The sequence below is a fragment of the Phyllostomus hastatus genome, unplaced genomic scaffold (genome assembly GCF_019186645.2).
Source record: "Phyllostomus hastatus isolate PE091 unplaced genomic scaffold, TTU_PhHast_1.1 phas_contig_148, whole genome shotgun sequence".
Classification (NCBI taxonomy): Eukaryota; Metazoa; Chordata; class Mammalia; order Chiroptera; family Phyllostomidae; genus Phyllostomus; species Phyllostomus hastatus.
This window is the reverse complement of record NW_025333607.1, coordinates 12,548,230-12,559,958: the sequence shown is the minus strand read 5'-3', so window position 1 is coordinate 12,559,958 and position 11,729 is coordinate 12,548,230. Positions and strand designations below refer to the sequence as shown.

Genomic DNA, 11,729 nt, shown 5'->3' with positions numbered 1-11,729 from the left:
TCCCCTCTCCCCACCTTCCCCACAATTCCTGCCAGGGAGGGCTAATTGGGTTAATGAAGTGACTGCCTAATTGTTCTCTCCCCACGGCCCAACCCATCGCCCTGGCTGCCTTCCGACTACCTGCCCCTCGTCTGTTCCAGGATCCCTAATTTGCAACAACAACGGCCATTGTCGTCCACATCTGGGACTTTGGGGTTTGAAGTGAACGTCCCTGAGGCAGAGAACAGAAGATGCTGCTATTTTGGTTTGTCTCGTCCACAATGGGGCCATTCTCCCGGCTCTGCGGGCCTGTGGGAAATCTGAGCGGTGACGGGACCCAGGCCAGGGCGCAGTGTGCTGAGGAGGAAGGCGGGGAGCAGGTGGGGGTAAAATCCTGACCTTTCCTTCCCAGCTACTCTGGTTTGCATTTCATTTTAATCAGTTTCAGATGAAACTGACAAGCCAGGAGCCTCTGGAATCTCAGCGCCCTGGCCTTTGGCCCGAGCACAGAGCACCGGGTGCCCCGGGGGTTGGGCAGCCTGCGACCTGGCCTGACCCACCTTTCCCTAGAGGAGGCAGCACTGCGGGTGGCCTTTCCCACCCCAAGGCTCCGCAGGCGCCTGCTCTCTCTCAACGACCTTGGAAAAAACAAGGCTTTTTTCCCTCTGTTGTGTTTGGAGGTGTGTTCATTCGGCTTCAGTCTTCTCCACTTTAAAGGGATCATTACCTGCCCAAAGTATGGAAAAGTCGGCATTCCTGGAGCGGGGTGCAAGGAGGACAGGGTGAGGCAGCTCTGAAACGCGCGCAGAGGATGCGGCCGTAGGTGTGGAGGGCGCGAGGATGCTAGTACGTGGCTCTGGGAAGGGGCCCTGTTGCTTAGGGTGACTTCTATCTCCGCTCTGGCCCCTCCCTCCCTTCCCCGCCCCACCCCCAGCCTCCAAGTCATCCTTATTCTTACAGTGTCCCTCCGGCAACTCCAGGGCTGCGGATCGCAGAATCTGGAAAGGCTGAGTGTGGGTCCTGGGGGGTCAGCTCTGGGCTGCCCCCACAGACACACCAGACGAAACTGTTTCATCCAGTCACACCTCCACCGCACCCCTAGCACGCGGGAGGGCGGGAACGTTCGGACTTGCTGGAGTCGCAGTGTGCTGCGTCCTGTGGTGTTAGGTGCTCCATCAACGCCTATTTCTGCCTTCAGTTCGATTATTTGCAAACCTGCCCCACCCCCCGCGCGCCCTCCTCTGCTCTCCTTAGCATGCGAGCGTCTCCTGCCCATCCTTGTTTTCACTGTAGCGCACCTGGTACCGTGACTGACACCAGCGAGGTGCGGGACAAGTAAGCGATGAGTTTAACGGGTTGGGAAGGTCCTGGCAATCAAATAAGAGCCTCGTCTCTGTCCGAAAAGAAAAAGAAAGGGACGGAGCAAAAGGTAACCAAACCTGACCCCTTCCCCCAGCTAAGGTGAGGGCACGTGCTCTGCTGTGGACCACTTCCTTGAGGAGAGGCTGACACTCGGCTCTGTGCGACAGTCTGCACACCACTGCCCTCCGCTGGACACTGGGCCTGGAGACCGCCTCCGTGCCAGAAGGCCCTTAGGTTTCCTTCCCTCCCCATCCTGGACACACCGCTGGGCAAACCGGTTTCCTGGCTGGCTGCTCTCACCAGGTCCGTTTCATCCTGACTGCTTTGCATTGAGTCCATGAAACCCAGAAGGGACGAGAGGAACAGGGCTCCTTTGACTCCCGGCAGAGAGTGGGGTCCCTCAGTACTTACTGCACGCCAACGTTCCTGGCACGCCAGCAGCACTGTGGGCTGTTATTACGATCACTGATATAAGAATCCATTTGAGAATCTGTACTTGTTCCGAGTCTGCAACAGCCACGGCATTGACTGCTTTTAAAGACAGCCGAGGACCGCAAAAAGGCACAAAAAACTTCAAGCAGAAGAATTCAAAAACAATCAGTCGATTCTCTCTAGCTACACAACAACAAAACCTTCCTCCTTTGGGAAAAGATAAAGGACAGGGAAAGGAAACACAAGTGTTGTGGGTGAGACCGCTCTCTCCCACACTGTGTCACGTTCTCTGTCTTTGATGACAGGTATTTGTGAATTTGTCCTATTATCTCTGCCCCTGACCTTGTTAGCTTATAAGCACTTCGCCCAGCACAAGGACCAGCCCACAAAGGGTCTGCAGTGCTTGGTTGTTGAATTCCTGGCAATCAAACATAGAATATGAGTGGCTACTAATACTTCGCCAGTGGCAATAGTAAAATAAGTAAAAAATGGAGGCACCACCCTTACTGCTCATAAATTGCTTTCACTTGCTGAGAAATTGTTTTCAACTCCCAAAATCGAACCCTGGGGTTAGCCCAGGGACCTAGCAGGTGTTTGGATTCTGAAGCTCTGGGGGAAACTGTGGACTAGGCAGAAATCTGGGAGTCACGCAGCATGGAGGTGGAAGTGAGAACCCAGGAAGGATGATGGAGTGTGGAATCAAAGTCTGGGCCCTTGAGACCCAGTCCTGAAGGACCAGGGGCTGCAGAAGAGGCCAGGACGGAGCCAGAGCATGAAAAGCCAGTGAGGTAAAGGAGAAGAATGGGATCCAAAAAGCAAAGGGCCTGGGAAGTTTAAAGGACCAAGGGGAGGCCAGTGGCCTCAAATGCAGCTGAATAATCTAGTCAAGAAAGGCTTTCGAGCTGACTGCTGGATGGAGCAACATGAAGGTCAGCGGTGTCAAGCTGGTGACTTTAGGTGAATGCGGCTGCAGTTGAAGGCTGGGGGTGGATAGAGTGGAAAACGCCATGGTGGGAAGGGGATTGGATGGCAAGGTCAGGAAAACAATCCCAGACGCAATGGATGTAGGGAAAAGAACAAGGGCCTTTGGTTTGATCTTACACCCAAGCTCAGTCTTCTCATCCCGCTTCCTTATTGCCACTCGTTTCATTTTCTAAAAATCACAATGAACCCTACACTTCTTGCTGTGATTTCCGTGCTGGCTCGCCACTTGCTGGACAGTGGAGAGCCGAGTTCAGTGCCAATCTGTTTAGTATGAATTATTTCTCGGGCTTGGTTTCTTCATCACCTATAAAGGAAAGGGGCACAGGTCCCTATTCCCTTACTCGAAATCCTTGGAAATTCGAAGTGTCTTATGCATGTATCACTGCGAGACCATCTTCAGAGGTCTCCCTGCTGCCAGGCTTGGATTGCAGCTGCAGCCTGGTAAACATGCTAATCTGCTTAAAGCCCTTCCACGGGCAGGAAAAACTAATTTATAGTAGCAGGAAGCAGATTAGTGGCCGTCTGGGGCCAGGGGTGGGGGTGGGGAGGCTGAGTATAAACAAACATTAGGGAATGTTTTGGAGACGAAGTGTTCTGTATTTTGACGGTGGTAATGGGCATATGGGTATATACCCAGTGGGTACATGTGTCAAAATGCATCAAACTGTACACTGAAAGCCAACACGGTTTATTGTGTGTAAAATATGTCTCGATAAACGTAACTGAAGAATGATACCCTTCTATGTCACCCTGTTGCCTGCGGGACCAAGTTCAAATTTCTTGTCCGGGCCTAAGTGACGATGTGGCTTCTTTCCTTGCTTCTTCTCTCCACTCCTTAAACACCCGCCCCACCAGTTCCACAGCAGGTCTAAGATGGGCCGAGACCTGCTCACCTCCTTGCCCACCTGCTGAACGTCCACCCTGTTTATTGAGGGTCAGCTTGTGTGGTCACTATTAGCATCCCCTCCGGGCCCACAAGTGATCATTCTCCTCTCGTGCTCCCCTGACCTGACACAGTTCCTTTGTTTTTTTTCCCCTTAAGATGGCTCTCCTGGCGCGTAGTTGTCTTTAACTTCACTCAGAACAGTGTTGTTAGATTGTATTGTGACAGCTGTCATATGAGCATGCATTTTTAAAAAATTTATCAAAATTGGTGAATATTTTGTGTAGCCACTTTAGTCTTGAAGACTGAAAAAAATATACCACATTTTCGGCATAGTAGGCTTTCTTATTTCAAGAAAGGTTAAAATGCAACTGAAATGCAAAAAAAGATTTGTGCGGTGGGTGGCGAAGGTGCTGTGACTGATTAAACATGTCACAAGTGGTTTGCACAGTTCCGTGCTGGAGGTCCTCTGGCCGGAGGATGCTCCACCATCAGGTAGACCAGTTGAAGTTGACAGTGACCAAAATTCGACATTAATTGAGAACAATCAATGTTCTACCGCAGAGGAGATAGCCAACATATTCAAAATATCCAAATCAATAAAGTTATTGGTGAAAATGAAAAACGTGTCTTTTATTTACTGAAAAAAACAAAACCATATGGACTTTTTGGCCAACCCAATACGTGCACAGGGAGGCAGGTACTTGGCTAACGGCCAGGATCCCGGAGCCCTAAGCGCAGAGGTGAGACCCCTGAACAGAGCTGGGAAACCAGACTGCCCTCTGGGGGCGGTCTGACCTGAGCACTCCTGAGCGCTTCTCCAAAGTCGGCTGGAATATGCCAAGCTTTATTAAGAATTTGATTTAGCAAACTAACACTGGGAAGAAAAGACATGTAGTCTTGCGTCCAAGGGTTCGAGTGGCAGTGTCTTAGTGAAAAGAGCGTTACACTAAGGAATAAGAGGTTTGGGCCCAAGATCTATTAAGCTACGGAACTGGGTAAACTATTTCATTTCAGAGGGTTCCGTTTCATCATCTATAAAATGGGAGTAATAATAGCACTACTTTATAGGATTTTTATGAGTGTTAAATGAGTTAGTACAAATGAAGACTTTAAAACAGCATCTGGTACTTAGTAACACTCCATAAATACTAAATATTATCTGTAAGAAGAGGCACTTGACCAGCACAATCCCTACGGTTCTTTTCAGCCCAATCTGGCGTTACCGTAGAAGTCCCGCCTACAGGGTGGCGAGACAGACGCTCCTCCACTGCTCCAGGGGGCGCTGTGGGAGCCGCCAACTGTCCCCCTGCTCCCGACTTCTCCGGGCCAGCTCCCAGAGCCACCCGCTCCGGGCTCCGCCCCATCCTTGACAACATCCACACTTCTCATTGGTCAAGGGGCGTCCGGGCCATCCAGTAAAACGAGACGTTCGTGCAAGAAGGCGCCGTCATCTTTGATCGCGGTGGACCTTGGTATCGATCCTCTGCAGCGGTGGGAAGTAGGTAGCAGGTGGGCCGGGTGCCGCAGCCTCCGGTCGCAGCTCTGCCTCCCTGTCGTCCCGCCGCGGGCCCACCATGCCGCAGTACCAGACCTGGGAGGAGTTCAGTCGCGCGGCCGAGAAACTCTACCTCGCTGACCCGATGAAGGTAAGTCGCTGGCGGGGCCTGCGCTCCATGCCCAGGTCAGGATGTCTTCACTACCGACCTCTCGGCCTCTGGTTCTTCAGCGCCCTGGGAGGTGCTGGCATTGACCGCAGACGGACCCCTCCAAATCCGATTGGGCGTCCTCTCTGACTGACGGCCCATTAAGGCCCTGAAATGGGCAAAAGCAGGATCATTTCAGGGTCGTAAGCAGCCCTGCAGCCGGCCTTTCCTGCCCCCAATTCCCTAGAATCCCTTAGGAATTCAGTGTTTTGCGTGTCCCTCAGGGCAGGGCTCCTCCCCCGCTCGCAGCCTCGCCTTCCTGGTCTTGTCTCGCTGCCCTTTTCCGGTACCGCCAGGGCGGACCAACTTTTTACTCCCCGCTCCCTCTTACCAGGCCCCCCCACCCCCTTACCCCACAACGGTCTAAAACGCACGCATTGAGGTCTCTCCGTTTTCTGCTTGCAGAATGGTTCTTCATTGACAACTGGGTCACGTGCAAACTCCGAGCCCACCGGCCGACCCTCTCTGCAGTCTGTCTGGCTTGGTGTCCCACCATTCCCACCACCCTGCGCTCTAGCCTCACGAAGCTGCAGAATTCTCGGAACCTTCATGCAGGCTGCTGCGGCTTCAGCCTTTATCCTGCCACCTTCCCTAAACGAAAAAAGATTCTTTGCAAAGCCACCTCCACGAAACCATTTTACTCTTCCTCTTGCCCCAATCCGAATTGCTCGCTTTCTCTGGGCATTTTACCTGTGCGTGCCTTTAGAGAACCCGATTTGTGTTCTTTCATGTTTTGGTTATTTTTGGTTGGTGGGATTCAAAGTTCCTGAGAGAGCAAGAGTCTGGATTTCTTTTTCTCTCCAAGCCATCTGGCATGGTAACTTAGGTGCCCCCGAGTTATAAAATTGACCTCCTTATTATGATACCATTGTCCCTTTAACTCATTTCTCCTGCTGAGGGCAGTGGGTATTCTTTTTAACCAAGAGTTAAAACTTTACGTAGTTGTCACACTTAGTACATTTTAAAGTTTCTGTTTCTTTTCGTTTCTGGAGAACTGAGTATTTTTAACAAAAAGTATTGTGTAGCCTGGCACACAATATAGGAGTTAGCCTAGATTTGGGAAAATGTGGATGGAGACGTCTTTTCAAGGCAGAACTCTGTTCCCTGTAGTAACGCATCCGTGTACCGTCATGGTAAAGGTGTGATTCTGCCGCCGGAGCCTCGGTGCACCTCCTGAGAGCCGCGGGACGGGAACGTGTGAACTCGGGTTTCCTGAGGGATGGGTCTGGACCTACCCAGCCCTCCCTGCTGTCCCCGCCCCCTTCTGCTCCTGTCATGGCTCCGTGGCTGAGACTGTTGGCACTGTAAGAGAGGAGAAGCTTCCTCCTTTATTCTCTTAGGTTTACTTGCTGGGGTCCTGCAAACTAACCCGACAAAAGGCGGATAAACACGGGGGGGAACTGTTACATGTGAACTGGAGGTCGTAAAGCAACAGAAGGGCGCAGTCAGAGTTGGAGCCCGTGTGCCAATATGAACAAAGGGTGACACAGTGCAGAACGGAGGCGAGAGAAGAGAAGGGGGCTCGGGGCGTCTGGGGGGCAGAGCAGCTCGTGGGAAGGTGACTAGGGGATGTGTGGTAGATACTCATCGTTTAGTGCAGTTTCCTCAGCCGGTGAGCACCCTTCTGGGTTAGGGAGAAGGGACCGTTTATTAACCTTTACAGAGGTTCCTTTGTGTCCTGCTGTTAGCCAGAAAGGGCAGCGTCCCAATTGCCTTCAGCTCAAAACAGTCCTTCTGCACAAGTGGCTTATTTTGAGGTGGCATGCTTTGATCCCATCTGCATATGTTTTTACTGGCTAGAAATGCCAAACCACCTCATGTCTTAAAACAAAAATAGGCCTGACTGGTGTAGCTCAGTGGATTGAGCATGGACTGCAAACCAAAGGGTCACTGGTTCGATTCCCAGTCAGGGCACTGGGAATGCAGGGTTGCAGGCCAGGTCCCCAGTGTGAGAGGCAAGCACACATTGATATTTCTCTCTCTCTCTCTCTTCCTCCCTCCCTTCCCCTCTCTAAAGATAAATAAATAAAATCTTTAAAAAAAAACAAACCTAATTGTAGCAATAGGAATGGACTGAAGTGTTGTATTCTACCCCATTTCAATAGTGATAAGTTTACTGTAAAGATAACTGGACGTTTTAGCTATTAATTCTAACAGGATCATTTTAGCCAACCTGAAGACTAAATTATTTATGAGAAATACCTTTTGACTTCCCTGTTTCTAAACATGAATTTTTTTGTTTCAGGCACGTGTGGTTCTCAAATATAGGCATTCTGATGGGAGTTTGTGTATGAAAGTAACAGACGATCTAGTCGTAAGTATACACTTTTATTCCTTGCATGCTTTCAGATTTGTTTGAGGTAATCATGTGTTTGAAATTATCTACATAGAATTTATGCAGATTACCTGCTAGGATTATTATTTTGCATTTCATTGCAAAGTCAAGAACCACATTCTAGAAGCTACTTTTATAGGCTCTTGGGGAAATCATTGAACTTGCTTCATTAAGATAGCATGTCAGGTGTGGTTTAATAATTGATCTCTTCGAACCTTAAGAAGAATGTGGAGGCCATGATTGGATATAAGGGGACAAAGGTTTCCTTATGGGCATGTGACAAGTGGGTGATGGTATTCGAACACAAGATACAGGCTTTACGGTCCCATCTTTCTCCTCCCCGGCCTGCTCGCTCTCGTCGCTTCCTCGCGCCCGGTCACTGCTGCGCCCCTGCTGGCTGCTGTCTGTGGGGTGCTGCACTGCCAGAGCTGAGGGCTCGGTGGTGGCTCCTTGACGCGCATACCCTGCTGTCTCGCCGGTTCTCGCTGCCTTCACCGCCTCGCTGCTTTCGATGCAGAAAACTGCTCTCCTGGAAAACGTTATTTTGGAATCCGTGGCTCCATTTTATCTTGTTTTCTTTTGCTGTGTTTCTGTTTCATGCCTTGCCCATTGCTTCACTGATGTGCCCCCAGAAGTAGTGGCTGCTCTGGGGTTCTGCCCATGGTTGTCTTTTTCGTACCACTTCTTTGGAGTAGTCTGTTTGGTCATTAAGTTCAATACTGCCTGTATCTTTGTCTATTGCCAAATCTGTACATTCAGCTCATATTTTTTTCTGATGCCCTGACTAGCTCCACGTTGAGTGTCCAGACCTCACTGCTCCTCACAATTAGCCTGTCCAGATGGGACTCTCCGCCCCTTCTCCAACTGGCTCCTCCCCCAGCCGGCTCCTCCTCCTGCCCTCCGGTTTGCGCTGCGCTCCCTGTTTGCGTCCCCTCCCTCGTTCTCTTGTCCACTCTTCCTTCACTTGAAAAACTCGTGTTTGGTCCTGTGGTCCATTCCATATACTTTTTTAGGCATGTGGGGATTAACGATTCAAGCTCCCTCACTCAGTGCCTGTCAGGAACCAATGCTCCATCCTCACGGGCACTCTCAAGTGTAGGGTAGTCATCCCTTGCCTGGACTGTTAGAGTAGTCTCCTGGCTGTGTCCCTGCTTCCGTTCATCCTCGCCATCCTAGACTGCTGCTGGCCTTGATCTCGAAAACTGCGGGTTTGAGCGTTACTACCCCCTTAAAAATCTTCTGTGGCTCCTGGTCACTCAATATAAACCCCACCCTCGCATCCCTGGTAATCCGTTTTTTTTCCTCTATTACTTAAAAGCTCGAGGCTTGAGTTCTTCCCATCAGACCACAGCAGGATTTAACATATTACTTAACTGGGTATTTTTTTATAAGCTTCTGGTAGAGTTCACTGAGTTTTTTCGATCCACAGCAGTGATGTTTATGGAATGCAATTGCTGGAGGCTTGGAAACTTAAATGTGGTTTTCTCAGAATGGCCCCCAGGGAGAACAGGGCAAAGACAGTGGTAGCAAAAGCTCGGGTTTTTACCCAGCCAGTCAGACAGTTGGTATTGCTGACAGTCTACTTGTACAGAGTTAACGTGTGCCTTTAAACTCTCTGACAGTGTTTGGTGTACAGGACAGACCAAGCTCAAGATGTGAAGAAGATTGAGAAATTCCACAGTCAACTGATGCGACTCATGGTAGCCAAGGAATCCCGCAGTGTTGCCATGGAAACGGACTGAATGGTTTGCGACACAGCCTGTTTACCACATTTGTAGGAAGTAAATCTCCTGGATTGAGAAAGTGTTGTGGCAGAAAATACTTTATGTAATAACTTAGTGGCCTATTCAGAAGCTGAAAGGTCATTTTTTTTACTTTGTTTTTTAATGTTTACTTTAGCGAGCCAGGAATATAAATGCTTTCAGTTAGAAAGCCTTTATTTTTGGAAATTAAACAAGAAAGTTGGCTCTCTTAAACAAAGCTTTCTGCAGATTCTTTGATGCTGGGCAAAATATTGTTTCTTGTAGTAAGTTTGTATCAATAATTTGAAAATGATATCAAGAAAAGCCTATTTCGTTTCTTCATCTTTAAAAGAAATTAAACGTAACCATTTTGTTGGATTGATAGGTTCCTTTTGGGGCACAAAATGTGTGCAGTCGGTGACCAGCAAATCCAAAGTGCGGTGACCAGAGTTAACCTCACCCAGCAGGACCTGCCGTGTCCGTGCCCGGCAGTGTGGTCTCAGCTGTGTCTGAAAGTAACTGTGGAACCGTGCTTTACCTTGGACTTGCCACATTTCAACTGTATTTTGAATATAAGGACTTCACAGTAGCATTAGCTCGTCCAGCAGACTTTGCATCTAGCTTTCAGAGCTCAAAACAAGTGAACACAGCGATCACTGATGGGCCGACGTCATTGTGTTCCGGAACGTTGGTCACCGGCTCCCCGAGCAGCCTGTCAGAGGGGCCACGGACTGCGCGTACTTTTAACCTTTGCAGCCCATTCAGCCCCCGCCCGCTCTCTCTCTGCCTAACCAGGGTGTCGAGCACAACTGCACAGCTGTTGTGTTTTCCGTGAAACCGCAAGTATATTGCTTGATATTTATCTTATGTCTGTAACCTGAATTCCACCACTCAAGTGTAATGTTCACACGTTGATTCCTGTATTAAAATACTCTTGTTAGGAAGTTGTCCTGTTGAGCAACGTTTTAATATGGAAAGTTCCACTAGCCATATGAATGCTGACATTTCGGAGAGGCCAGGAAATAAAATATAAGGTGAATAGAGACGGTGTCTCTTGAAGTTTTTCACTTCGCAAGAATTACTGGTTTCTTGCCGGGGATACACTGTATTCGTAGACTGTGAAGTGAGCCTGGTGATACTGCTCAGTAAATTTCGTTGTGTTTCTCGGTTAAGGAACGTAGTCGGGTAGTCTGGGGGTCTTCCGAGTTTGTGGGTTCCCCTCCCTCACAATTAGTGGGATCACTAGTTTTTCTCTGGCCTTGTTCTTTCTCATTTATATCCTCCCCTTTTTAACACGACTTGAGGAAGGCAGCCAGGAAGGGCAGGACTGGCGTCTGGGTCCTCAGGGCCCTGCGTCGCTGAGAGCGGGGGTTCAGAGACAGACCGCCCGGATGCGATTCTGGCTGCACTGCCTTCTGCCTCCGCGGTCCTAGACAAGAGGCCTCTGTGAGCCTCGCTTCCGCCTGGAAGTCGGGGTAACCGCAGCACCCATCGGACATCCTGAGGGTCAGATGGCACAACCCACATAAAGCCTCTAGCACGGTGCCTAGAACATAGTAAGCGCGATAAATGGTGGCTGCTATTATTAATACTATTGTCAAGATTATTGTTTCTCGGGGGAAAAGGTGTGAAAAGCTAGCTCTTCTGTTTTCTCGTCATTTTAATTGAACCATTATTTATGGGTAATATCTGCCCTTTCTGCCAAGCTATATCTATTATTAAATGGCATTTTTTGCCATTGGGAATACAAGTTTGCCCTCAGAGTGTTCTTGTGGGGGGAGGGAGGGGAGGCAGACTGAAATCCTTAAACGTAAAACTTGTGTTTATTTGTGTCTGTAAAAAATAAAATTATCGAGAGAACTAGTTGGTGGTAAGTGGTAAAAGTATTGAATCTCTGAAGACTGTATAAACAATAAGACACCAAACCGTAGCACACTGTGAAAATCGCAGTGCTGTGCACTTCGGGACGTGCCTCGTGTTTAGTCCATGTTACGTCGGGAAGTGTTTCTGGGCTCTGATCACACTTTCAGCGAGCTGTTCTGGGACGTGCTTGATCAGATGCTGCCGACTCGGGCAGGGTGTCCCGCCCGCGGGCCACTCCTGTCCCGGGGTGCCCATGAACGTGGCCCCATACAAAATCGTAAATTTCCTTAAAACCTCTTTGGCTCGTCAGTTTTCGCTCGTCTTTGTGTATTTAATGTGTGGCCCAAGACAACTCTTCCAGTGTGGCCCAGAGACGCCCCAAATTGGGATACACCTTCGAGTCTAAGGTAACCTGTGTGAAGTCACTAGTAATTGAGGTTCTA

The 11,729-nt window shown here is 49.5% G+C and overlaps 1 protein-coding gene across 1 annotated transcript; it reads left to right on the top strand.

The window, feature by feature from the left end:
• Positions 1–5,059: 5,059 nt before the first annotated feature.
• SRP9 (signal recognition particle 9) lies at positions 5,060–10,466 on the top strand. Its single transcript, XM_045817880.1, has 3 exons — positions 5,060–5,289; positions 7,592–7,660; positions 9,304–10,466. Exons 1-3 carry the CDS (start codon positions 5,218–5,220, stop codon positions 9,421–9,423), a joined length of 261 nt encoding a protein of 86 aa, XP_045673836.1. The 5' UTR covers positions 5,060–5,217; the 3' UTR covers positions 9,424–10,466.
• Positions 10,467–11,729: the final 1,263 nt, after the last annotated feature.

What these genes read in the sequence shown, in the direction of transcription:
- SRP9 (XM_045817880.1), top strand. Translation starts at nt 5,218, where the DNA reads ATGCCGCAGTACCAGACCTGGGAGGAGTTCAGTCGCGCGGCCGAGAAA. An exon ending in ACCTCGCTGACCCGATGAAG is followed by an intron (nt 5,290 to 7,591) that starts GTAAGTCGCTGG and finishes TTTTTGTTTCAG; the next exon opens with GCACGTGTGGTTCTCAAATA. An exon ending in AAGTAACAGACGATCTAGTC is followed by an intron (nt 7,661 to 9,303) that starts GTAAGTATACAC and finishes ACTCTCTGACAG; the next exon opens with TGTTTGGTGTACAGGACAGA.